The 27,004-nt window shown below is 38.6% G+C and overlaps 1 protein-coding gene across 25 annotated transcripts in view; it reads left to right on the top strand.

Annotated features, from left to right (window-relative positions):
• Positions 1-416: 416 nt before the first annotated feature.
• The window catches only part of LOC131325276 (uncharacterized), a 34,467-nt gene continuing 7,879 nt past the window's right edge, over positions 417-27,004 (top strand). For 3 of the 25 annotated variants that reach the window (XR_009199633.1, XM_058357439.1, XM_058357446.1), the window contains exons 1-25: positions 417-707; positions 826-924; positions 2,856-2,943; positions 6,220-6,328; positions 6,971-7,069; positions 7,501-7,543; positions 11,048-11,119; positions 11,232-11,327; positions 11,798-12,037; positions 12,321-12,504; positions 13,997-14,108; positions 14,215-14,301; positions 14,448-14,586; positions 14,902-14,992; positions 15,089-15,151; positions 15,280-15,389; positions 15,976-16,080; positions 17,617-17,690; positions 19,764-19,839; positions 21,212-21,433; positions 22,153-22,224; positions 22,700-22,771; positions 22,855-22,919; positions 23,012-23,114; positions 23,210-23,341. Coding sequence is in view for 17 of the 25 variants with exons in the window: in XM_058357439.1 (XP_058213422.1) it covers positions 844-924; positions 2,856-2,943; positions 6,220-6,328; positions 6,971-7,069; positions 7,501-7,543; positions 11,048-11,119; positions 11,232-11,327; positions 11,798-12,037; positions 12,321-12,504; positions 13,997-14,108; positions 14,215-14,301; positions 14,448-14,586; positions 14,902-14,992; positions 15,089-15,151; positions 15,280-15,389; positions 15,976-16,080; positions 17,617-17,690; positions 19,764-19,839; positions 21,212-21,433; positions 22,153-22,224; positions 22,700-22,771; positions 22,855-22,919; positions 23,012-23,114; positions 23,210-23,341 (2,535 nt within the window). In the remaining 8 variants the exon portion in view is untranslated. Of the gene's footprint in view, positions 708-825; positions 925-2,805; positions 2,944-5,872; positions 5,981-6,219; positions 6,329-6,970; positions 7,070-7,500; positions 7,544-11,047; positions 11,120-11,218; positions 11,328-11,412; positions 11,454-11,797; positions 12,038-12,320; positions 12,505-13,996; positions 14,132-14,214; positions 14,302-14,447; positions 14,587-14,865; positions 14,993-15,088; positions 15,152-15,279; positions 15,390-15,975; positions 16,148-16,858; positions 17,344-17,443; positions 17,540-17,616; positions 17,691-19,763; positions 19,840-21,211; positions 21,434-22,122; positions 22,231-22,699; positions 22,779-22,854; positions 22,920-23,011; positions 23,115-23,209; positions 23,342-27,004 lie in introns of those variants that run through there. The other 22 variants (XM_058357449.1, XM_058357442.1, XM_058357441.1 and 19 more) reach the window with 22 other exon arrangements.

Here is a 27,004-nt window from a genome sequence, read left to right on the forward strand (position 1 = left end):
TGATAATCATCTCATCGCCAGAAAGTCATAAAAAGAAGAAACCGATAATCAGTACGAGTAAATATATCTCTTTCAATACACGTCGATAAGCAATTAGTTCATCGATCTGATTCAGATCTTTTGTATAAAGTAGATAAGAGAAAAATTAACCACTTGGAGATAGCTTAATTGACCACGATTCTTGCATCTTCGTAGGAGGCTAGGAGTTCAAAGTTTGAATATCTCTACTTACGTGTGGTTGTTCATTTTTCAGAGGGCAATACCTTAATTATCTCGTGGACCCTCGTAATTATTGCAGTGTTACCTTAATTATCTCGTGGACCCTCATAATTACTATAGTGTTCCAAATTTATACTTCGTATTTCATTCACGGTGTAAATGATATCTTTTTATCTCGATTGAAAAAGAAGAAGATAGGAGTTCCATATCATTAGGCAGGATAATGGGCATTCGAGTGGGATAAATTGGGGAGCGGACTACATAATTACTTCTCCAACGGGGAAAAAAAAAAAAGTCGAAAAAATTATAGTGAGTTATAAAGGACTATTTAATCCAACGGAAAACCCTTTCAGGGTTTCTCATCGTCATCAGTCTTCTTTTCCCCGCACGGAAGATTTCCAGTCTTCTGAACTTGCAGCACAAGTGATTCGTTCACGGCGTTCGATTCTACAGCACTTCTTCTTCTACCCATTTAAAATCAGAACCAAGTGAGTTTTTTGCTATACAAATCCACTCGACATCACCGATTTTATCACTTTACCTGTACTCGACTCATCACGTCTCTCTCTATCTAATGTTTCTGTGTGTATTCGTACGCGAATGTAGTTAGGGCGAAGGAGGAAGATGCATCAAGGGTATCCGCCCGATTTGGGTCAGCTCCAAGCCGTCATGAATGCCATTGAAATGGCTTGCAGTTCCATTCAGGTATCACTTCTTTTTGTTTCTCTTCTTTCCTCGAGTGTATGTGTAATGAGTCTGAAATATTTCAAGAAGAGAAGTGGCGGAACGAGAAAATCGACGTGGGGCAGTTTTCAATCATGATCTTGAGAAAATTGCTCATGGGTAGAGCACAAGCGAATAATATCAAACTTAAACCATTTTCGAAATCAAATTATCTACGCATGAAAGTGTAATATTTGAAGATCATTAGGAAACTTAGACACATTTAGGGGGAAGACTAATGTGTTTTTAAAGAGATACTTGAAAGAGAGTATAATACTAGGGTTGGTAGTGAAAATATAAGAAATCCAGGGCGGGTCCCTTCTAGCATCCGCCCCTGACATGATGAATCAAGAGTTTAGCGAGTCCCAATGAACTGTGCAATAGATGATAGGAGTTTATCTGAGGACGTGTCTTGAATCTTGATATCATTGGCACCTGAGTTACATCATGTAGTTCGTTAAATACAAAATTTAGGCTTCCCTTTTTCCATATATCGGTAGGAGTTTCGGGTGCATGCCAAACTCTCAGGCCTTCCTAACTTTAGTAAGAGGATATGTTAAGTTACTAGTAATCCCAAAAGCTCAAGCTATTACGAAATGGGCCCAACAATGGGTATCAAGCTATTCAATATCGTCCCTCACTTCCAACCCTGTCTTGTACGTGGAGATTCAATTTTTTTTATAGATAGAGCGAAACAATATAAAAAGAGGAGAAGTAGAATGTAAATAGGGAACAAATGTACACAAAGAGACTTGAATCCAAGACTGAGAGCTCTCTGATACCATGTCAATTTTAAGTTACTAATAATCTCAGAAGCTGAAGCTGTTTAGGAAATGGGCTCAACAATGTATACCAAGCTATTCAACAATTTCTATCTTCTATCAACTCAAAATACTAGAAATATTTGTGTTCTAGGTAATTGAAGCTTCTTTTTATTTAGATATATAATGGATTTGAAGATCTATTGGGTAAGGGTGTTAGATGCATATCTCACACCATTCCCCATGTCATATTCAATGGACAAGCACCATAAGAATAATTAAAGAGCCCATTCAACGCTGCTTTTACAGTGTGTACACGTGTAAGTGAATATATGAGAACAAATAACGTATTGCATGGACAATGCGAGGACCTGTCAACAGTTCCCGATCAAGATTTGCTTTAGAGTTTTTGAATTAAGGTGTAGGACTGTAGCATTTCCTCATGTCGATGCCATGCACTTGTGTACCCATGTGTACTCAAATTATAGGTGTATAACTCATGATTCCGTACCTTGCTAAACCATTTGGTTGTTTAGCATGGTCAGGAATGCATAGTGAAATACTGATATGATTCCACAAAATCTAGTCCTTTTGGTCTTGCAAATTTCTTCTTCTAATCCCCTGCAACGCTCTTCCTGTTCTGGAGTATTGTGTTTCTTATGACGTTTTACCATCTGTCCCATCTTACTTCATAAACAGGCAATTCGACTGTACTTGGTAGCTAAAAGTGGTAATTCACACTTATGTGGCCATAAAAAGTTAAAATTTCTGTATCTGTATAACATTGGGCTGCTTTATATGCACCTTGGTACCATTCTTTGTGATACGTTGAGATCAAAGCCAGATAATGCATATGAGACTGTTGAATCCCATGGCCAAATGCAAAATTATATGTAAATAATCTCATTAACAGGATTTGCATTTTCTTCAAACTAGTTGTTTGAATGCACCTTTTTTTTAATTATAAGATTTTAAGTTGTTTAGCCTTCGTGGTATTTGCAAAGTAATAATTTCCATGCATATATAATGTTCATTTGCTGTATTGACACTCAATTGCACACAAGACGCACAAACATAAATGTATATGTCTCTCGACATGAAGCTATGGATATGCACAAGCCCATACAGACCTACTGGTTAATCTTTGAGCAGATTCATGTCAATCCGGCAGCAGCTGAGGCAACTATTCTATCACTATGTCAGTCTCCTCGGCCGTACCAGGCATGCCAATTCATTCTTGGTAAGTTCATACTATTAGTTTTGATTGCATGACTTTACATTGTGCCTTGCTCTAGCTGGAAGTTGATCACTTTGACTATTTGGCTCTATGACCTTCTCTTGGATATTTGCCAAGGATCTGAAACCCAATGAGCCAAGTTTATTCTATCAGCTTTGAATTATAATTCTTGGTTAATCCTTCACATCTGAATGGCATTGAACATAGAGGGAAAATGTGTGAAATCAGGTTTCAGTACATGGTGTTATTCACTGCAAGCTGTTTTGATAAATTATTAGCTTTCAGTAAATTACACGATCCATTTGGCATCCTATTCAGCCTTGAACATTATCATTTGATGGAATCCGTTTATGAATTAAGCTTATCTTCCTTTACGGTCACAAGAGTAGACATTATATTGCAATGCCATAGGCCATGCGGTTCTGGTGTTCTGACATGGCAAGTTATATTTCTTTTTTGAATATAGTGCAATAAATGGCTTTATTGGACTTTAGTTGTGTACAAGGTTAGCAATAGATAAGGATGGAATGAAGATGGTCAAAGAGAGAGGGTGGGGAGGAGAAATTGGGTAGAAGTTTTTCTTATCACTTTGACATTTTTGCTGAATAATGCCGACGGAAAAGAGTTCCTGAATGATGACTTAAGTTAGACGAGGGAGAAAAATGATAGTAAGCATTTTGTCATTGAGGCTGCATGTGGATTTCGGGAAATAAGTAGGGTTAGGAAAGGAAATTGAACATGCTTACTTTCTTGAGCATTTCAAGCATAGTTTAATGTAATTGTAATCTGGTTTGTACCTTAAGTTTGGCGCTAAATGGGATTTTTAAGTTGTATTCTTAATCACGTAATTCATTTAACTATACCCTTAGTTTTATGTGCATTTATTACATGGAATACATCCTCTGAACCATAAAAATACATTTGTTATAAGCGCATCCCAGCCGTGCCTTGCTTTTTTGTTTTAAGTTTTTTTATATCGATATACCCGTATTCAAGTACCTGTCACATGCTTTCTAGCTTCTTAAGCTTTTTATAAATCATTTATTTCCTATTTCAACCTAAAGGATTTTGGTTTGTCGTTTGTCATTAAATTGTGAAGCTTTTAAGATTAAATGGAGCACACTGTGAAGAAGTTTGTCTACAAATGGAACAATGCTTATGGTTAGCGTCGGCTTCTCCAAATGATATATATTAGCTGGGGTGCTAGATATTAGTTTGGGGGCGCTGGCTTGTGCTCAAATGCTTTTGATTAGTTTTAGTGTTGTGGATTAACAAGATAGCCAAAACTTTGTGGAATGGAATTTTCTTCCAACTCCTGTGGGTTATTTGGTTTGAGCCCAGTGCAAGGATCTTTGGGGACAAATTCTTATCTTGTATCCTTATGGGACATGGTTTGTTAACATTATATTTATGGCGGAGAGTTTGGCAAGTGGGGGGGTACAGTGGGTAATTCCTCCTTGTAAGCATTGAAAAATAGTTTAGAGATTTGAGGAGAACTTTGCCCATAGTGAGAGGATTTCCTATCTTCTTTTAGTTTATCAGTATCTTCCCCGTTATAGGTGCCGTTAGTTCTGATTTCTAGTGATTGGAGAGCTATTTATATAGCGCCAGCATTTTTGTTTTCTTGTTGGCGGAATTCTTGTCTTCTCTTCTTGTGCTTTGTCTTTTATTCATATTATAGTATTATACATATATTCAAATGTATTATGTGTCCTTAATTGGCCAATCAAAGTAACAATTTTCTGTGTCTTTGGGTGAACTTGACTCTCTTTCTCTCTCATATCTGTGTCATTTACTAGTTTTCGAGGTGATATTAAACCAGTTGGGGATGAGCTCTAAGACTCCTCGTCTCCCCACTTTCATAATTTATTAAAGTTTTCCCTTTTGTAACCAAAAAAAAAAAAAAAAGTTTTCCCTTTTAATTGGAACATACATGGATAGTATATAGGCCCTCCTACTCGAATTATTGGTTCATCTTTCCATTTTTTTATGTTCTAAATTGTTAGTCCTCTCAAATATCCCTTGCAAATAACTCTGAATGGATTCAAGGAAGAACAAAGGACACGGTTGGAAATTAATCCTTCTAAGATGAATTGGTATGCAATTAATAAAAAGTTAGTATTCCCAGAATGATTTATTAACATGAGACCGAGTATGTATTCCTTTATGTTATATGTATAATCATTGTTGTGTATGTTTCTGTTCTGGTATGTGTCATTGATCATTTCGTTCTAATTTTCAATAGAAAGCAATCTCTGTATATCATTAAATATCTTAGGGAGTAAATACAGTTGAACATTTGATACATCATGAGTACTTCATATTAGCAAACTGATGCTATAATTCTGTCACTTGGGTTAAATCCCAATATGAACCTAGACCATTGACGTGGCCGTTCCTGACTGGTGGTGAGAAAGCTCTAGCAGAAATAACGTGGTTGTTAAAGAAGAAAGATGTGTTTTAAATTGGTGTATTTACATGGTAAACAAATTTTATGAGCTGGTGTCACCATCAAGATAATTTAAGTAGATGAAATTTTGCTAGCATTTTGCTCAATAGATGGTTATACTTCTCTCGAGAGGTGAGGTGAAGTTTTGATGGCATTAAGCTGAGTGTGCTTTTATTTTGTATGTGGAGGTTCTATGTTGCCTATTCTTGATGCACCTTGGAGTGTAGTTGGCGTGTGCATCCAAGCGTGTGTGAACCTTGTGCATATACTTCAAATGTTTGTGATTGTTATTTATGTCAAAACCGTCAGTTATGCCTTGAGTTTTGTAATGGATTATCAAAGTAGTTGAATCAATCTCTTGAAAAGAACTGTAAGCACCATCAGTTACACTCAATTACCCTGTCTTGAGTAGAAATCAACGTCAAAAGCTAGCTCTTGAGGTGACGGTGCCCTTTCGCTTATATGCTGCAATTACTTTTGTAGCCAGGCAATGCGGGAATTCTCTTCACAGTTCACTCCTCTAACGCAGAATGTGCTCGATTGGCAGCATTGCCATGTGTAGGCCAGGGACATGCGTTCTACACATCCTTGGTAGTTCTACTCTCCTACCATGGTCTACAGTTTTGAGTAGGACTTACCCCCAAAAGTTAGCTCTTGAGAGGGTCCCCTTGCGTTAATATACTGGAAGTTGATATGGTGTTAAGGCAGCGTGGGATTTCGCTTCACACCACCATTCCATAGCTAGTTTTTTGAGTGTATAATGTTCATACGTAGAATTCAAAGGATGTCTTTAATCCATTCACACACTAATAATGCTTGATTTTATGCAGAGAATTCTCAGGTGGCAAATGCAAGATTTCAGGCAGCTGCAGCCATTCGAGATGCAGCTATCAGAGAATGGGTGTTTCTTACAGATGATGAGAAGAAAAGCTTGATTAGGTAAACTATAAGTTGGAAGTTTTCATATAATTCATTCGTAGTAGCATAGGACCCTATTGCTTATAACACGTCAGTGCGTCTCCTTTCTATCAAAGATGGACGAGTTTCTCCTGTACGAATTATGCTTGGTTCCTTCTCAATTTCTTCTCCTTGTTTTTTGTTGTTTATTTTCTCATGGGGTTGTTACAAGGATACTCCCTCCTCTTCTTATTGTTGGTTGTCTATTTAGTTTGGCATGCCCAAATTATTAGTCCTCTTTGAAAAGTCAAAGAAAAAGGCTTTATATTTTCAAAACAAACCCTCATTGAAAGTAGTTTAAAAGCAAGAATTGAGGAGTAATGCTGGAAATCAAATCTAACTTTCAAAGTAGACCTGCATTAATGCACCATGCATGTGCCCTTGGGAAGTTGGAACTTCTAAATGAGAGCAATATTAAGGAAGGTGGAGTACTGCATCCAAGGATTAATCCATCGGTTGTATTCATAGCCCCTTTATTTAGATAGCACCACTAGGCTGCCTGCTCGTGGTACCTCTCAAAATTATTAGATAGCACTTCACTGCTGTTCTAGTGCCATGCAGTGTACATATATTATTTGATACTTTATGTGGTGCTCACGTAAAAATTGACACATTTTGTTGCAGTTTTTGTTTGTGCTTTGTTATGCAACATGCTAATTCACCCGAGGGATATGTACAAGTAAAGGTGTCTTCAGTGGCTGCTCAATTGATGAAAAGGGGCTGGTATGTTGCTCATACATTTGATTCTGACCTCATAATAAGGCATAGATGTGCAACTGTAAGCTGAAACTGTACCTTAGCCACAATGCTGCTTCTATATGCAAACATCCATATGCTCCATAGGGGAATGGATTCAATGGAAGAAGCATAAACCAACGGGAATAATTGCTAACTGAGAGACTTAAACCTAAGACCTCCAGGAACCAAAACTTAAACAGTTCGGAAATAGAGTGAATACTACATAGCTAGCTATCAAACAATTGTCATGTTGAGAGACTTTATCTTGTTCTTTTCTTTTTCAACTATTAAATTGAATGAGTAACATTTTTTCTCCTGCTCATCGTAAGCTAACTCATCATTAAACTCCTTGTTATCCATTGTAGAGAAGTTGGAAACTTTGTATTTTCATCAGCTTATGTCTGTTCTATGTGTAGGCTAGACTTTGCGGCTGTTGAGAAGGAGGGTTTCTTGTCTCAGGTAACAGCTTGTTCCCCATTCAGTTGAGTTATCTTATATTTTGTGCGACTGATTCTTGTGCAGCTTTTGACTTGTTTACTGTTTTTACTAGGAATATTGTTTTGTAGTTTAACTTCAACTTTGTTTTTTGGTATATGTTTTGAATATTTCTTTCGGTAGTTATGCCAAAGATTTTTATCTGTTAGTTCCATCAATAATGTATCACTCTATTACCTCCAGATCTTTCTTTGAGAGCAGGATCTGTTCCCCTCTCTCTATTTGCGCTTTTGTTGTCTCGTCTTCTCTTTTTTCTTATAATTATTCTGAACCCCAACTATATTTATAGCATGGGTTGCGTGTAGCATGTGTGCTAGTAGATTAGTATAAGCGCTAATAGAAATGTATGATTCAAAATTTCGTTTTATTATTACTTGTTTTCGAATTTTGCCGGATCCTAAAGTCATGTTAGCGAAATTGGCCCCTCGATGAACGTTCACAGCTCACTTTCTTATTAAAGTATACAGGAACTTAACCAACAATGTTTTATAAAAAACCAAGTGAACCAAAGCAGGCCTTGTGTCCTATCAATTGGGTCAATAGCGTGAATCCCTTTTCGCCGTTTCATTCTGTCAACGGCCATATGCTAGGCCCTAGGGTAAACAAAGCGTATGATATAGCATTTGGATTCATCAATCCATGACAATTAGGCCTTCCCCTCACCCTAACATTTACTTAACAATGATCCTATCATTCTTTCTTAGCATTGCTGCTTCCTGTCTCTTTTCTCTTTCGTCTCTTACCTAACATGCATTCAAGCATTCTTATCTTCTTTACACTTTACACTGGTCTTATTAATGAATGGGGAATAAATCCGCGTAGTGCTGGAATACACTCCTCGAGATCAAACGCTCGTGCTCGTCACCGGAACCCTAATGCCTGCAAAACACGGCACGGTGAGCGCACCTTTGCCTCTTGTTGGCAAAGGCCCTCCGAAAACCCTAATTGACACATGTAAAAGTAAAAGCCAAAGACTTGTGTACCTTTTTCTTTAGGTTTTACCACTTTATAGCTTTCGGCTTGACTTGCTATTGAAGCGTCCCTCATGGGTTAGGAAACCTTTTACGTTAGGAATCCTTCCCTATATGGAATTCGTTACATATAGCAATACAATCTCTGCCTTTCATAGCAGCACGATCTCTTTTCCCTTATTCATGGGATCCATTCCTATCTCGTTGGATGCTCTTTCTAGAATATTCTAGAATAACCTAACTGCACTCATTCGTAGGTCGGTCTTGCTAGGGTTTGTTTCTGTACTCGTGCCATTTGCTTGGCTACAATGCTGCTCATCCTTTTGTATTGTCGCCAACCAAGTACTTGTTCGGCCCAATGCACCTTCTCGTGGTGCCGCCGTCCTGGCCATGTGTCTCATACGTGGTCGGGGTTACTCTCTGCGACGCATCCTCACGTGGTGTCCCAAGTATTCTCACCCGTATACCACATGGTTGGTCATTATTCTTCCTGTTTGGGAAGACCCTCTACAGTTAATGCGAACAAGTGAGTGTCAAGCAACACCTGTGATAGGTAGAATTGTAAGTTAAGGTTTGGAAGGAAATTGTTTATTGTAAATCCTCATCCATATTACTTTGCTGCTAAACATCCTGTCCAGCTAAACACCCGGAGCCTTATAGTGGTTGGATGAAAATTTTCTTCCAATTGTGGTGGTTTCTACCAATTGCATAGTATTCAAGAAGCACCTCTCTGCTTGAGCCAACCGACTTTGATTTCATGGTTCACATCATCTTTAACCTTTCTATCCTTGAGTATTTTATTGATTTTGGTAACGAAATTGCTGATTCTTTGGTATTTCTTGGTTTAATATTCCCTCTACTGGTCTTAGTAGTAAGTGCAGAAAGTAAATTTCATATATTCAGTTTTGCTTGTACTTTTTCAGTGGTTGGGATGAGATAATTGGTGATCCAAACATTCTTTTGTTCAAATGAGTTGATAAGGATAGCATGTGTGTCCTTAAAGTTCAAATTTTGCATATTCTATGGCCCATGTCAACTCAACACCCATGACATGTTCAAAAAAGGAGGCATAATTACGGACTTACAGTTTCCTTCCACTATGGTGTATTATGTGGAGGAAATGTGCAAAGTATAGACCATCTATTTTTAGCATCATACAGTGGCGTTGGAGCATTTCTTTTACATGGCATTGGCTGATTTGTTAATTCCAACACCACATATCCAGATGCTTCTTGTTTACTATAGAGCTTTTGGCTCCAACATGGCAACAAGAAGGTGACAGTCCTTTCGAATCGAGTCATTTGTGTCATACTTTTGGTCGTTTGGACTGAAAGAAATGCGACAGTGTTGTAAGACATGTTTGAAGAAGGAGAAGACATGGGTAACAATTGTTGTTCGTCTTCTTTTTGGACTTCTGTGTCAACCCCATTGAAGGTCCCCCTTTGGAAAGCTTATTATTTCTAGAGATGGAAAACTTTCTGTAATTAGTTTTAATGTCGTACATTTATTGTGTGTATTGGTTGTCTTCTCGTCCTCTTCGCTTTTGTTTGTAGTTTCTTGTGTTTCTTTTATGGCAATAGAATTTTTTTGCTGTTGATTAAAAAAACTAGAGTGGAGACAGCCTGAAAAATATACTAGAAAATACAGGATTGAGTATGGCAAAGGTGAGCCAGAGGCTCAGAATTCTATAATGATGATGGACTTAAGAGTGATCATTAGGCTATGTTGATCAAATTTATATTGAAAGTTTGAAGACAAAGGAGGACATGACAAATGAAAGGAAAAGATGCTCTTGAAGTGGTGTTTTCCTTGTGGAGTTCTCGAGTCTTGAAAACTAAAGGAAAGGTTCTTCAAGATGGCTGCGACGATAACTTTATTCTACGGTGTGAAATGTCCTTTCCGGCAATGAATACAAAACATGATTGTGTATAGTAACAAGCACGGTACTGCCAAGGAAAACTGGGCGAGGTACCCGTGCTATGCAAGGGAGCATGGAAATCTTGTTATGGTTACTGGTATTTGTTAGAACTCATCCCACATTTATTACTTTTAACATCAAAAACAACCATTTGAGCCTGGGCGGCCTATCCATTCATTGCCAATTGGTTTTGAGTTGGATGTTTTAACATGGTATTGGAGCTATGCTTTCAGAGGATTAGGACAAGACTCTCTTATGGATCCTTAAGAGAGTGCCAATTGCACTAAGACAGATGAACTTTGATGTTTAGATGGAGCATTAGTTTCTGTTGGTTTAGGGAATTATACGTCTCATAGAGCTCTGCCATCTAGTTAATGGCGCTGTACTTATTTACTCTTTCGTGTAAGTGAAAAGAGCCTGGATACTTTACAATATTCTTTTGTTGTCATGAGAATATAACTTTTAACGATATATGGTGACCTTCATATTGACTTCTTGTAGTTCAACTTATTACTGCAGTTCTCATTGTCAGTTTCTACTTTAAGTATCTTTGGATGTCTAACAGGCCTATGCTAACAGGTAAAACAGGCTGTCATTGGAAGCCACGGCCTGGATGTACAGTACCGTGGGATTAATGTCCTGGAATCTTTGGTATGTATTGCACTGAAAAATTGTTCCTTTTCATTGAATTACTATTCTTGGCGGGCTTTGCTTTAGTTTCGGCATTGTAACACCCGTTTTTTGACTAAGAATTCGTTTGCAGGTATCTGAATTTTCACCATCTACATCAACTGCCATGAGTCTTCCCAGGGAGTTTCACGAGCAGTGCCGGGCTTCCCTTGAGAAGGACTATTTGAAGGTCTCCCAATGTCCTTTTTTCTGTTTTGTTGATTTTTGATTCCTCTAGTTGCATTTGACTTTTTGCTTGCACTTCTTTTTTGTAGTATGGGCTGACTGGCTGATTTTAGTTGGCTTTGTCTTCTAGGTACTTAATTATCACTTACTCTTGGAAAAAGGACATAACCAGTGTTAGACACTGTTAATCAAGGTTTTCGTATGTAGACCTTAGCTTTCTATTCCCTAAGCAGAGTGGCTGCTCTACAACACCAATCATTTTTTCATGCTTGCTTGCCCGACCAATGTTAACCACCATCCTTGGGGCGGTGGTTAATGAGTAAAACGTATGTTGGAAAGAGTGGAGAAATCCTTGAATGTGTAAATAAATATGGGAAATGGTGAAATTCTAATCTTTTCGGCATTGTGATTATACTATTCACCGCCCTCTAGCATGACCGCTTGTAAAATTAGTTCAACCTTTTTAATTGCCAGACTTTCTACTGTTGGGCGCAAGATGCTGCTCTTAGTGTCACCAACAAAATAATGGAATCTGATTCTGCTGTACCTGAGGTCAACGTATGTGCAGCAGCGATGCGACTTATGCTTCAGATTCTGAATTGGGACTTCCGGTACGGCACAAATGCAGTTACGGGTGGAAAAGGTGCCATAGATGTATATTCAGCCGAAGTTAGATATGAAGGTGCAAAGAGGTCTGATTGCGTCCTAGTGCAGGTAACAAATGGACAGAATGTGTGAAAAGTTGTGGCTGTCAGGATACACATTGCACCATTCTCCATCGTTTTACTTTCTTGGCAGTTTGTTAAAGACAATTTGACATATTATATTCCAGTAAGAAATCAACCTTCTCTAGGGCTGCAACTAAGTTGAACTATTGAAATTCTGCTTTCAACAATTTCTGATTACGTGGAAGATGTCACTGATAGAATTTAATCACATCTGATTTATTAACCTTGGCCAATTTACCTCTCTGACCCTTTGCTGGAACGTCTTGTAGCCTGGCCCTTCTTGGCGTGATGTTTTGATAACAAGTTGTCACATTGGGTGGCTTTTGAGTTTGTACGGTGCGCTTAGAAAGAAGTTCTTGTGTGAAGGTTATTGGCTTGATTGTCCTATTGCAGTCTCTGCGCGGAAACTTATTGTACAGTTCTGCTCCTTGACGGGGACTATATTTCCATCTGGTATAAACCTTTTCTTCCACTTTCCCCTCAATAGTTAGTTTTGCTTTTGCTTTCTCACATATGTTATTTAGTTGAAAATGACTACTTGCATTAGATGTATAATTTTTGCTGTCAGAGGACTATATCCTGATATCATTTTAATGGAACTGGGGAACAGGTTTGTATTTTAGGTTGTCTATGTTGCCATCCCTGAAATCCTAGACTTCCTATAAGAAGACCTTTGACTTGTAGACATGGGAATTATCTCGGTTGTAAGTTTGTAACACTGTTGGTTGTTACACAGAAATTAACCTTGGTGAATGAATTTTTTACATTCATGTGCCTCATCCAGTGCTATGGGAAGTCAAGATGTATCTTGAATGCATCTTGCAACATCTCTCTCTCTCTCTCTCTCAACCGGGGCAAGTTATATATGTCAGTTCCCTTAGAGCTGTATAAGCTAAACTTGTTTAGGCTTATACAGTCCAAAGTTATCGAGTTAGTCAATGGCTCATCATAAGCTATACATATGATTTTCCTTGAACTAATACAAGCTGAATTTTCGTTTTGTACAGCTGTGAATTGTCGAGTAGGGAAATAGTCATCATATGGCAACCTAGGTACAAGTATACTGATTAACTATACTCGAGCTTTATCTACATAAATTGCAGCAAAGAAGTATTATTTAAGAAGTTGTTTGAGTGATACTTATGCCGTTTCCAAGTTTTTACGGGCTCAGATCATGAATGGGGAAAGTTCTAACCGGGCTATGATCCTCTTTTAAATTTTGTTTGTGCCTATTTTTGACATCAGGAAAATATTTGAAATTTCAATGCTCCAACCTTGTTACCGAAACAGAAGGGAAGTGAGAGGTGGTCTTTGAGCAGTACTGCAAGGATGGGGCACTGATGGGGGCCATTTCCCTCCTCTAAAATTGAAGAGCCCCCCGTATTAGATTGGATAGTGAGGAATATGTAGTTTTAGTTCTCTGGCTAGCATTATGTTCCTGTTAAGTTGCCAGTTGTCCCAAAAGCTTAAGCTCTTGGGAAACAGGCCCACCAATGTACATCAAGCCATTTAACACCCTCCCGCACGTGCAACCCTGTCTTGCTTGTGGAGATGCAAATTTTTCATAGATAGAGCGAAACAGAATATGAAGGGGAGAAACAGAATGCAAACGGGGAACAAATGCTAGCAAAGAGACTTGAACCCCTCTCCAAACCAGAGCTATGATACCATGTTAAGTTACCACTTACCAGTAGTCCGAAAAAGCATAAGCTGTTAGGAAATGGGCCCAACAATGTATATCAAGCTATCTAATAATTTTAAATGTCTACCCAAGAAAATTGAATGCAGAAGTAATTGTCATATTTATATTACATTTTTGCCCATTGTTACACTACTTAAATGATCAGTAAATTTATTTTCTTTTTGCTTTTGAGCTTTCTATCTTGTTGATAGAGCAGTGGCTACTGCGTGTGTCCTCACTCGTTAATGACTTGTTCAATTTTAGATAATGGACAAATGCAAGACAAGCACCTGTTGCAACTGCTCTCTGGAATTATACAATGGGTCAGTCCACCTGATGCCATTGCAAACGCTATTGAATGTGGAAAAAGCGAAAGGTTCTATTCCTGCAGTTGCTTATGTACCATCACTCTCTCTCTCTCTCTCTCTTTTGGGCTTTTTATGCATTGTTTGATGCCTCATCTGTTATTTGGCTGTGTTCAGTGAGATGCTTGATGGTTGCCGTGCACTCTTAGCCATAGCAACTGTAACAACGCCTCTTGCGTTTGACCAATTGTTGAATTCCATAAGGTTAGTTATATGATATCCATTGTGTTCTTCATGATTATTGAGAGTATGTTATGTTAAATGACGGTCAAAATTATATTTAGTACCTGACAAATGCTTTTTTTGCTTGCGGCTCTCAAAAGCTTACTTTTTTTGCCCTTGATGTTCAGCCCATTTGGTACTCTTAGCCTGATGTCTGCCTTGACGTGTGAAGTTGTTAAAGTCTTTATGGCTAATTTTACCGTAGAGGAGACATGGAGTTGGGTGGCACGGGATATCTTATTAGATACTTGGACTGCAGTTCTCACGGTATGAGTTTCTGTCGACTTCTAATATGGAGTGGATATGATTTCACACGTGCAGGAGGTCACTTGTCTGTCCTTTTTTTTTTTTCCCGTGTACTTGTGACAGTCCTAGATCTTAGCATATTGTTTCTATGGTTTGGCCCTCATTCTTTGTCACCACCATTTCTGGGGTCTGTAAATTTTCGTAATCATTAAGACTTTTTTATGCACATGCTGAGGTTTGAGTGCATTGAGATACTTCTGAAATATGCCTTTCTTCGAGGATTGTTATGTGATGTTCCAGCTACTGAACTGGAGAACTTGTTCCATACATTAACAGCCAGCGGATAACACCGGTCCGAAGCTTCCACCAGAAGGGGTCAATGCTGCAGCCAATCTTTTCGCCTTGATTGTAGAGTCTGAATTAAAGGGTAATTCTGATATCTTCACATCATGTTGCTTTTCTGTTGCTCAGTTGGCAAGTTTTCAGTTAATTAATCGGCTTATAACATGATCTGATGTTATAGTGGCTTCAGCATCGGCCTTCATTGATGAGAGTGAATCGGAATACCTACAGGCTTCTGTAACTGGTATGCCACTACGCCATTTTTATGGTGTATTGAATTTCTTTTCTACCACCTTTCTCGCTTCCATAGTCATCAGTCATGTTTTTGCAGTTACCATCTTTGTTTCAATAATTGATCTGTTTTCTTTGCAGGCATGGATGAAAGGTTAAGTTCTTATGGTCTTATTGCCCGAGCAGCAATTGATGCCACCATTCCTTTAATCACGAGATTATTCTCTGAGCGTTTTGCGAGGCTTCATGAGGTACTTTCTTGTTTCCTCTACCAAAGATAAGAAATCTTAGTTAAATCTGGTGCTTGTTGGTGGATATGATGAGTTATTTTGTACGTCCTCAATGGCACTATTGTGTAAGGGTGGATTTTTTTTGGGATTGTGCAACTCTTGCAGAGAATGCAAGAGTTTTTGAGAATATGAGGTCCAAGATTTGGGAGGTTTAAGATTTAGAAGGTTCATGGGATAAGATTTAATGCTTGTTTTCCACCTTCTTGCAAGGGGATACCCTTGTCCTTTATTAATAAGGATTGGAAGGCAGTGTGTGAGATGTAATTTAGTTTTGTTTTGTTTTGTTTTTTTTCCATATTTTCATTCTTTTTGGGAGGATTTCGTGTACTCTTTTGTGCACCAAATGTGCTTTTTCTCGTTCATAATTTAGAAAATTGTTGCGTATACAAATTAAAATCATAAATGAATTGGTGGCTGTAGGCTTTCTTAGTAAGTATCTTTCAGACTGCTTCATAATGATATCCATGTCCCATGTTTTGCACTTTTCTTGTTTAATATTAGGTGGCCTTTAAGGCGGGTCTGATCTTTATTTCTACTGTTTTTGCAGGGAAGAGGCACAAAAGATCCCACAGAAACTCTGGAAGAGCTTTACTCACTGTTACTGCTAACTGGCCACATTCTTGCAGATGAAGGGGAGGGAGAAATGCCTTTGGTATTGATTTATTTTTCCCATCTTGCTACTATTGCCATCGCGATTTTCCTCTTAGAAACCGTGTTGGGTAATTCCACTTATCTATCTGTTGTGAAATTTAAATATCTTACAACATTCAACTCCAATCCAATTGGCAATGAATAGAGACGTCGCCTAGGCTCATAGTCTAGTTTTGGAGGTATTAAATAATCCTTGAGAGACATGATCCATCAGTCCTTATGTTTGACCCGTCTCAAATATGGAGAGGTAAAACAAAAGATCCGTAACATAGGGTCACAAAGGAACAAGGTGCACTTAATGCACAAACCAGGGGACAATCAATGAACAGAGTTTTTTTCAAAAGCATCCAAAGGCCTAGCTCCGATTCTATGATAAAGCAACCAACTCAAATATATTGGAAATGAGTGGAGAGGCCGTCCAAGCTCATATACTAGTTATACAGGTAATAAATAATCTATGTTAGACAAGCTCTAACAAGATAGTGCTTATCTCAGGTTTTTCACATTCAATGTCCATGACATTCTGGTTTGGCAATTGCAGATTTATACTTTGTGGTATTTGGAATTTAGCATATGCTTCAAAAAGTCGAACCATATTGGCTATGTCATATGTATATTACAAGTTCACTGGTAGCTACTAACGCACCAGTACAACATATTGGCTATGTCAACGTTTACTTAGTCCGTCCCAAATTCTTGATCCATCTTCCCATTTTGGGATGTCGCAAATTGTTAGCCCTCTTAAAAATTCACAACCGAAAATCTTTATTTTTTTTCAGAAGTATCCCTCACAAATGGGTATGAATGTTGTAAAACTTGCAAGGGTTATGTGCTGCACCCTGCAGTCGCAGATGCTTGACCACCTAAGATGAATCAATAGGCTCTTGTATGCAGTTATTCTTGTTGATTTAGTTATTTTGTTTATCGATTGTGATGTCTTTGTATCTCCCTACTTATCTATGAGTGTCAAACGTCAATGCTGCGTCTAATTCTGGTTTTTAGTTTTTTTCTCTTCTGATAACTCATCTTATACTGTTGTTATCAATCTAATACCTGGGCTCCTGAAATGACTCCTAAGTGAGGATTCCATATGACATGAATAGTCCGCATTTATTTTTCAATTTGGTCTGCATGGGCTCTTCAAACAAGCTCTGAAGCATGGCGTCCAAATTTTGGCTGCCAAAGATTGGGTTACACCAGCCATATATTTAGGACTGGAAAGAAAGAGAGAGGGAGAGTGTAAGAGAGGGTAGGGATACCTTCACTTTGTAGATTCTATATGTATTATGTATGCATTTATACATTTCTAACACACTTTTGCTACTCCATTACCAAATGATTACAAATCCTTTTTACAAAAATAGGTACCAATATCATCACTTTCTGTCACATAACACAGTAAAGGAGCCAAATTTGGCCATCACATTGGAGATGCTGAAGTATATTCTGGTTGTGAATTGGTAATGTAAGGCCATTGTGCGCATTTGTTGCTTTACAGAAACAACTCTCATTTTTGATGAAATTGTGTGATATTCAGGTTCCAAACGCCATCCAGACTCATTTTGTGGACTCCATGGAAATAGACAAATTTCCTGTCATTGTACTTTCTAGGTAAGGTTTGGAAGATCTTTTATGTTGAATTTTTATCTTATTACTGGAAAAATAGATCTGATATTTGGAGTAGGTTACCAACTTGAACTTGTTCTGGCCACAGTTGTACTGAAGACAAGCAAAAAACCAGCTTCATGTGATATGTAGCAACTTAGTCATATGTTCCCAAATTTTGTCCATTGTTTCAACTATCCCATTAGCCACAGTGGTGGATTAGCAAGTAAATCATTTAGTATATGTTTTGAGTGCACAGACAACATGAGGTTGCATGCTTTCTTAGCTGAGCTGCAGAGTCTAGCAAATTTAACAAGGCTCAAGCATTTAAGAATCTCCAAATACTAAATCCAACCTTAAAGTTTAGCGCACAAAAAGGACAAAACCAATACTACTTCTATCAAGATAGCTAACCGAAATTAATAAAGAACCTTGAACCAGCATGTTGAAGACATGTTATAGATTTGAAAGAAAGAGTTGGAGAGAGAGGGTGAGACAACGGACTTAGCAAAGAAATTTCGAAAAAGACTCAGATTTAAGTATTCCACATAAAAAGAGGGAAAAAACCTTGGAGAGGAGGGATAAGCGGAAGCAAATTCGATTTTTGGCCGTCAACATTAACTACTGACCATCTCCTTTCTCTATCATAGAAGGACATCCTTGAAGTCATTTTCAAAGCAATAAGAAAGTCATTGAATGATTCTCAAGAGCTCGAGTTGATCCATTGATTAGATATTATTACTACTATTGATCCTGGAATCAATCCTTTTGCATAAGGGGCTATAATCCCTCACTAGAAATTGGGCTTTTTCCATGGTTTCAATCACTTCTTCAGCTCCCATTCTTCCTGCCAAGACCAACACACCATAGAAAGATCGGTCAACTAGTTGATGTCACCCAATCTTCACTTTACGCCACGTCAGTCCCCTTTTGTCATAAGGCGTGAAATTAGACCAAGGGGAATCTCCACAAGAGGTAGTCTCTTATATTTCGCACATTTGAGATCGAGACACAACCTCAAGGTATGGGAAAGATGTGTCCGGAATTAAGAAGAGGTGTCCGGAAAGAAGCTTTAATTCGCAGGAAGAATGGGAGAAGGGCTTTCAAATATGAGCTAGGTAGTTATAGAGCATAGGTAGGACTCCTGCCTGGCTTTACATGGGGTGGGCATAGCTTCCCAACAATTACCCCATCAAAATCCTTATAAAGGGCCTCTTACTGAAAGTTTTATGCTTCAGCGATTCTGGAAGTACAGTTTTTTTGTTAGCAGTTGGCTTTTTGGTAAATGCTAATGTGACAGGGTTACAATCCCACCAAACTTCGGTCTTCACATAATGTAAAGTATGCACATGTACTTTCAGACAACCCTATCATTTCAAGCCGTGAAAAGTTTTCACTTGTAGACAGTTAAATCAACGTTTGTCGATTTTTTTGTTGGAAGCAGTGATTTTCCGAGTTCGGTGTGGCACTTGATTTATGTTGGCCCGTTCCCACTCCTCCCAGTTAAAGCTGTGATTTGAAACCAAAAAATCACATCACTGAAAGTGGATTCTTTTCTCTGTGTATAAAAGTCGTCGGAACGCCAGGAGCTTTCCATAATTTGGTCACCAGGATGCTTTTTTGTGTCTTTCTTCTTTCCTGACTGATAGGAAAATGTTCTCTTGCTGAGAATTCATTGAGAATCCTTGGTGAAGTAAGAAAATCATGATCTATATGTCAGATGATTTAGTTAGTGTCCTTGAAACATGCATTATTAAAACTAGCTTATTGGAGATGTATTCATAATACAAGTGGACAAAACATATATAATGCAGGGATAAAGGTACTAATTGTTAACCATTATGATGTGAACCTTGTAAATGTAGTAACACATGTCTGCGTCTTGCCATTTTTCATCCAAACATAAATTGAAAAAATGACATTCAATAAGCACTCATTATCCAGAAAATCAGTTGTGTTATTCACTTGTTCATTAATATATTTTGCTTTACCCGTGGTCTACACTCATGACATACAATAAGCTCTAATAAATTTTGCTAGCCTTTCCTTTTCACTTATATGCGCTCTTGGTTGTTCCAGCTCAATTATAAGATTCGCTGAGGAGAGTTTAGATCCAGAGATGAGAGCATCAGTTTTTAGTCCTCGACTTATGGAGGTGATCTATCAAATTCATTTTCTTTTCGGTTATGTAACTTGGTAATCATGTTGAAAGCTTGATATACATTGTTGGGACACCTGATGTACATTGTTGGGACCATTTCCTAACGGCTTAAGCTTTTGGAACAATTGATAACTTTACATGGTATCAGTGCTCAAGTAGGGAGATGTCTTGGATTCAAATCTTCCCGTTTGCATTGGTTCCCCATTTGCATTTTGCTTCTCCTGTTTGAATTTTGTTTCGAATTATCTCTGAATAAATGCATCTCCGCGTGCAAGACGAGGTTGCACATGAGGGAGTTTAATGAATAGTTTGATATGTATTATTGAGCCCATTTCCTTACAGCTTAAGCTTTTGGACAATTGGTAACTTAACTCTTCAAAGTCCCTCTATTGCTCTTTTCATGTGACCCATGGGTGGGACCTTGGCCTAGTGGTTGAACGGCATTATTACCTTTTTTATTAGGCATATAAACAGGTCATATTAGAGCTTTTCATAGTAAGTTAAGTTGCATAACATCTTATTTTAAGTTGGAAAAAAGTCACAGAATGCAATCAAATATTGCTTGAGCTGGTTTTTGTTCTTCTGTTGCGGTCAACATTAACATCTTTATGCCATCAAGATTTCTATGATAACAGTTTCTGTTGGATACCCCTAGGTTTTTTTTTATTTTATCCAAACTTAATTGCTACCCTAAGTACGTGAGTGTTTTCAAATCGGGATACGTATCGTGTATCGTTTATTTCATTTTATGAATCGTATCGGGATACGTATCGTGTACCATATGTTAACAAGTGTTTAATGTATGAAAAATAGGCTTTTAGGATGAAAATCTCAAGTCTCCGAAGTAGGGTCTATCACAGTGAGGCTTTCTGGTGCCTGAGTCATGCAAAGTATGATCGAAATATGTTCTTTCTTCTATTCGAGCTTTGAGTTTTGTTTTCTCTAAATGGTTTGGATGCCGTCATAATTAAATCAAACGATTCAGAATGCGTTTGTGTTCCAATTCTTAAAATATGGTATGATTTTCTCAATATGAAATTGTAGGATACATTCCAACTCGGGATACGCTATTGTATCGTTAGATAGGTCATCGTATCATAGGATTTCTATACAAAAAGGATATGGGGTGAGATACGTGTTGTTTTTGGACGGAAACGATACAAATTGTAGGATACGTATCCCGTATTGTAGGATTTTGACAACCATGGACTGAAACAGCTATTGGGTTGCACAAGTTATGCTCTCAATAAGCATCTACCTTTTAAAAGCAATAATAGTATTAGGATATTTTAGTTAAATTGTTCTCGACCAATTAAATTTAGTGATATCATCTTAGTTTACTTATTCGAGTCATTGTTCTGGACAGGCAGTTATATGGTTCATTGCGAGATGGTCTCGTACTTATCTAATGCCCCCTGAAGAAACGACCAGTTGTGGTGATCATACGCCCTATCTTCAGCCTCAAAACTCCAGCAAAGCTTGGCTTACCTTTTTTGGAGAACATAATCAGGGTAAACTCGTGCTTGACATCATTGTTCAAATCTCCAAGGCAACGCTTGTATCGTACCCTGGGGAGAAGGATTTGCAGGTATTTGATATACACTTACATCTTGTATCCTACGTAGAAACATGTTTTTTATGTGACATTGAAAGTTCTGCTCCTTGTGAATGCTGTGAGTTCTATATACGTGCCTATCTTGCCATCTTGGTATAATTTTCTGTTTTCATGCAACATGCAAAATTGTACACAACTATTTTTACTAGATATCTGAAAGTTGAGTAATCAATGTTTCCGTGCCCTATTCATTCACATTTTCCTTCTACGTAGTTCGCATTCATCAGGCTTTCGTCACACACGAGTAAAGAGGGAGGGCCCTTAAAGAAATGTCGTCCACTTTAGGCTGAGGCAAAATGTAGATCAGTAATGTTTTGACGTTTTATTAACTTGACCCACCTCACCTGTTTTAAATAGAGTTGACTTTAATTGACAAACAATGTTGCATTTACTCCAATGTTTTTATCTTTCCTTAACTTCATGGAATGGCCCCCATGACTTCTAATTTACTGAAAATTTGACCATCTGCATCACCGATCTCTCTCTCTTGATTTGTTTCTGCTGGCTCGGATATGGGATTATGCTCTTAAGCTTGCGCAATGAACTGCCTTTCTGAAGTTCACAATAAAGTTTGCCAACAGGTTTCATGTTTCAGTATATCCAAAGGAGTTTGTCTGTAAAATGACCTCAAACATCCTTTCACAAAAGCAAAATATTTGCAGGTGATGCACTCTTCCTTTTGCATTTGACAGGCACTTACTTGTTACCAGCTACTTCATGGACTGGTTCGAAGAAAGAGCATTTCCGTACACCTGGTTGGATTGGTGAGGGTTACGTCCCCTGATCTTTTAGTTCAAATAGTCGTATGCTTTGTTGTTTTTTCCCTTCCCCCAGGACGACTCTCAATGCCCTAGAATATGTGTCTTGTAGCAACTAATGTATTTCCTATTACACACAGGATTGGTTTGAGGATTTGGGTTTCTTTAAGAAACAAAGTACAGATAATCCTTTAGTTGATATATGCACTTTTCCGGATCTAAAATTTTAAAGTAGCATTACAAATGAGAGTTTAAAGGGAAATCTGGTGAACTTGGCACAGAGCCTGCCTTGAAGAATAAATGCCAGCAACAAATGGCGCCCAGCCCCAGCCCCAGCTACAGATTTGTTTCAGGCCTCTAAATCTTGAAATAGATTACCGAAATTCCCTCTGGAAACAGTGTTTGTTACTCATAGATTGAATCGATCGCGTAACTTTGGACACAGATTTGCTTACACCTTTTGCCTCCATTTATTCTGCAGGGCTCGTGGCATGACTTAGCAAATGCTTTTGCAAATGAAAGAACTTTGTTTTCATTAAATGCTGCTCACCAGGTACAGAGTAAAGTTACTTACATTTGATGTTATGTTCCATGGAACTATGGAGTAACTACAAAGTTGTCCTTTATTTCTTGTAGCGTTCTGTGGCTCAAACCCTCACTCTTTCAGCTTCCGGCATGAGAAACCCAGAGGCGTCAAATCAGTGAGTCTAATTTTTTGTTTTCTTTGCGGAAAAGTAGATTAACGTGCTGCTAGGTCTGAATCAGTCTGATGCCCCGTTGCAATTTTTGGAAGGTATGTACGAGACCTCATGAGATATATGACGTCTTATCTTGTGGAAATGTCTGGGAAAAATGATATAAAAAATGTTGCCCAGCAGCCAGATGTTATGCTGTCGGTGAGGACATAATTTCAGCATTATAAAATCATGCTCATTTATATGCAAAAGTTACTCTTCAAGAACAGCTTTTGACTTTTATGGACATCCTATAGGTAAGCTGCTTATTGGAGCGGCTACGTGGTGCTGCCAGTGCCTCAGAACCTCGAACACAGAAGGCAATCTATGAGATGGGATCCTCTGTAATGAACCCTATTCTGATTTTGCTGGAAGTTTACAAACATGAGGTATTAACTATTAAGTACTCAGTGTCTGAAGATTCTATGTCATAAAGAACCTGCATAATATTAACCTCCTTGAACTTCAAGCTATTATAGCCGATCAAAAAAAAACTTCAAGCTATTATATGCTTATGTGAAGTATAAAGTTAGCACAGTGTTGTCAAAACTTGTGTTTGATTTCCTTGACCCCGTTCGTTTTGGGATATTGGATTTGGATTTGTAGGTAATGAGTGTAGAGAGAAATAGAGTAATGATTGGAAATAGGGGTAATGATTGGAGAGAGATAGAGAAAATTGAGAGTAATGATTGGGGAGATATAGGATAATGATTAGAATCCAAAATCCAAAACCCTTAAACGAATGGGGTCCTGATGATTCAGTGACTTACATGAATTCCTTCATTGGATGGGCCTTTTCAACCTTATGTTTTTACTTCAACCTGGAGTAGGACTAACAGTAATTTTTTTGTTCGAGTAGTTTCTGGTTTCTTTGCATGGAGAAATCATTATATTTGGATATGTGGGACTTGGTAGAGCATTATGTTACGCATGTGGATGCATGACATTTCTATTCTAAGTTTGGACCGTACCCTTCAATTGAGATTGTCTGACTGACATAGGATAGCGCTGAAGATGTAAGAATAATGTTCCTGCACATTGTTTGGTGGGACAAATAAATGGACATCTTTTGAGAATATGGTGTTAAGAAGTGCCAAAAGGTAGTTGGTTTCTCAATCGGAAGGGGTCAAAAAAGCCAGAAAACTGGTACATCTCCGGAGCTAATGCAAATGTAGATGCCAATAAACAAGAAAATGGCTGTCATTGCGTTGGTGGAATCGCTTGACCGCAGCTAATAACAGAATGAAGTTTTATAGTAGATGCATAAAAGCTACAAGGAGGCCTAGGGTTAAGAAATGAGGATTTTGAGATGAATAAAGTAGAGGCTTCAACTCCACCTTTGTAATGGGGCTATCTCCCATCATATAGCATTTCATCCCAAAAGCTCCCATACCTTTCACTATCGCAGTTCTTCTCTTATCACCCAATCATGTCTCCCAATCAGTCGTGGTTGATTGGCTACACTAATCCCCATCATCAAATAGCCAATATTCTCTTCCGTCAAGATCTTCTCCTCATGTTCGACTGTCCATCGTTGAACAGCAGCTCCGTGATCCTCCTGTTCTACCAGATCTCCCTCTTTGCCACCACCCTCACCTGAACTAGTGCGCTGCCTCACCCCCATATCCTTAGCGCTGATATCTTAGCATCTTCATCGTGCAGCTGCTACCTTAGTGTCTTACCGTCATCTAACTTTCTTGATGATAGCTTTGTCCCGGCCATGTATGGATTTAGAGGTGGAAAAAGACAGTACAAAGGAAGTAATGAAAAATCTTGTGCTCTAAGATCTTCCTGAAGGACGTCGAGCGGTGTAAACGGTAAAAAAATACATCAGTATCTGTAACCATACGTACGGATTTACAAGTGAGTTATGCATATGCACACATCAGTGACATATACATATATCTAATAATTTGCTAGGATTGTTTTAGGGCTGAGAAATTTCTGAGTGTTAAATTTGTCAAGCACTAATAAACTAGTACCCATAATCTCCTAGGATTGTTAAAGAATGGGAAATTTCTCGCCGGGGAAAATCTATCAAACACAAATAAATAGTTACACACATCACAAAATCAAATCTCACATTTGAAACATGAGAGATTTGTACAACATATACAAGATGGATCTTGTTTTGATAGATCTCGATCAGTATGGAATAAGGAAATTACTGGGACGAAATTGTCTAAGACAAGAAAGATCATGAAATCATATGTCGCAAAGAAGTCCCAGAAACAGGGATGTAGAACAATTAATTCAGTAAAGACAACCAGTTGGTTATTGTTAGAGCTTGTCCCATATTGGTTAAATATAACCTCAAGCCTCTCCACTCATTGCCAATTGGTTTTGAGTTGGATGCTTTAACATAGTATCATAGCTAGGTTTTCGGAGTCTTTTGGACAAGACTCTTTGTTGTCGATGGTTGGTTCCCCCTTTGTTTGTCGTTTATAGTTGATTGTTGTCGTATGTGTTGAATCATTTGTTTACCCCACCACGTACGAGGCAGGGGTCGCACGTGCAGGGGAGTGTTAGAGCTGTGAAAGTATTATGCATCGTGATCTCGTCGTATCTTGTATTTTAGGCATAGAATCATATCGTGATATTATCGTAATCATATCTCTTTGTAATCTTCTATTTTAGGTATAGATTTCTAGGCTTTTCTCTATTTAAGTTTGTGTTAGCATTGGAATCATTTACTCTCAATATTCAGTAACACATATCTGTTCTCTCTCCCATATGTTGTCACATGGTATCAGAGCCTAAGATCTAGGCCTATGGGATATTTGCTTTCCGGCGGGCGGCTTATGCCTCGCCGCCGTCCGCTGGACACTTATCTGTTTTGTCACAATCCTTCTTCTTCTACAACTGTTGGAAGCATTTCAGTCTCTGCATCAATCTGTTTTGCCTCTGTTTCTGACGTTGCCCGACACCAATAGCTCTGTTTCTGACGTTGTTGGACTGTAGCACCTCCGGCAACCACTGTTGCACTTCCGGCAAGTCCTCCCGACCTCCAACGCACCTCCGCCAGCCCTCCACAGACCTTTATTTCTGCTCCAACAGCTTTCCGACCTCTGTAACAGCTCTGGCAACCCTTGTCGGAGCTCGTAATCCTCAGATCTGCTGCATAGGTGCTCGAAACCTCTAAAAACAGCCTTCTTCGACCTCCATCAGCACTCGCCACGCTCTTTCAGCCTCCGGCGACCCTCGCAGGAGCTACATCAGCCTCCTGTGCTCAGTTTCTCTGCTCTTTTTGGCCATCGGTGAACCATGGGGGTGTTCGTAACTCACTTTGGTTGCATCTCTGTCTCCCTTCCTCTGACTCTTACTTTGTTTCTCTACATCTGATTTTCTGGCTTTGTTATGGCTCTCTTTTGGCTCCCTCCTCTGTTCTGGTTTGTTTGGTTACCCTTTCAGTATCTATTCTAGCTCTCTCCTCTGTATCCGGCTCTTCTGTGTGTCTACATCTGTTCTTCTGTCTGCTATCCTAATCTGTTCTTCTTTCTGAATTATCTGTTTGTCTGACGACCTATATTTCTACCTTTTGTTTGAGGACCTGTATTCTGTCTGCCTTCTGCATGCGCCTCCGGGGCTGCTTGCTCAATTGAGGTTGAGCATCTGGCTTGATGTGTATCAAGCGTCTGACTCTATATCTCAATCTATTGTCAGGACCTCTGAGTTGTCGCGACCTATCTGAATTTGGCAATGAAGTTTGCTCGTGACTTCAGAAATCTGGATTTCTTCGTTCTGTTCTGTCTGCTTCCTTTACAGCTGCACAATCTCAGTTTTGCAGGTTTTGGCACTCGGTTTTGTTACTTCCTTGGCAAACTCACGATGCTCTCCGGGCTCTCATCATGAGTTTGAGGGAGGGTGTGAAAGTATTATGCATCGTGATCTCGTCGTATCTTGTATTTTAGGCATAGAATCGTATCGTGATATTATCGTAATCATAACTCTTTGTAATCTTCTATTTTAGGTATAGATTTCTAGGCTTTTCTCTATTTAAGTTTGTGTTAGCATTGGAATCATTTACTCTCAATATTCAGTAACACATATCC

Source organism: Rhododendron vialii, chromosome 5a (assembly GCF_030253575.1).
Source record: "Rhododendron vialii isolate Sample 1 chromosome 5a, ASM3025357v1".
NCBI classification, from domain to species: domain Eukaryota; kingdom Viridiplantae; phylum Streptophyta; class Magnoliopsida; order Ericales; family Ericaceae; genus Rhododendron; species Rhododendron vialii.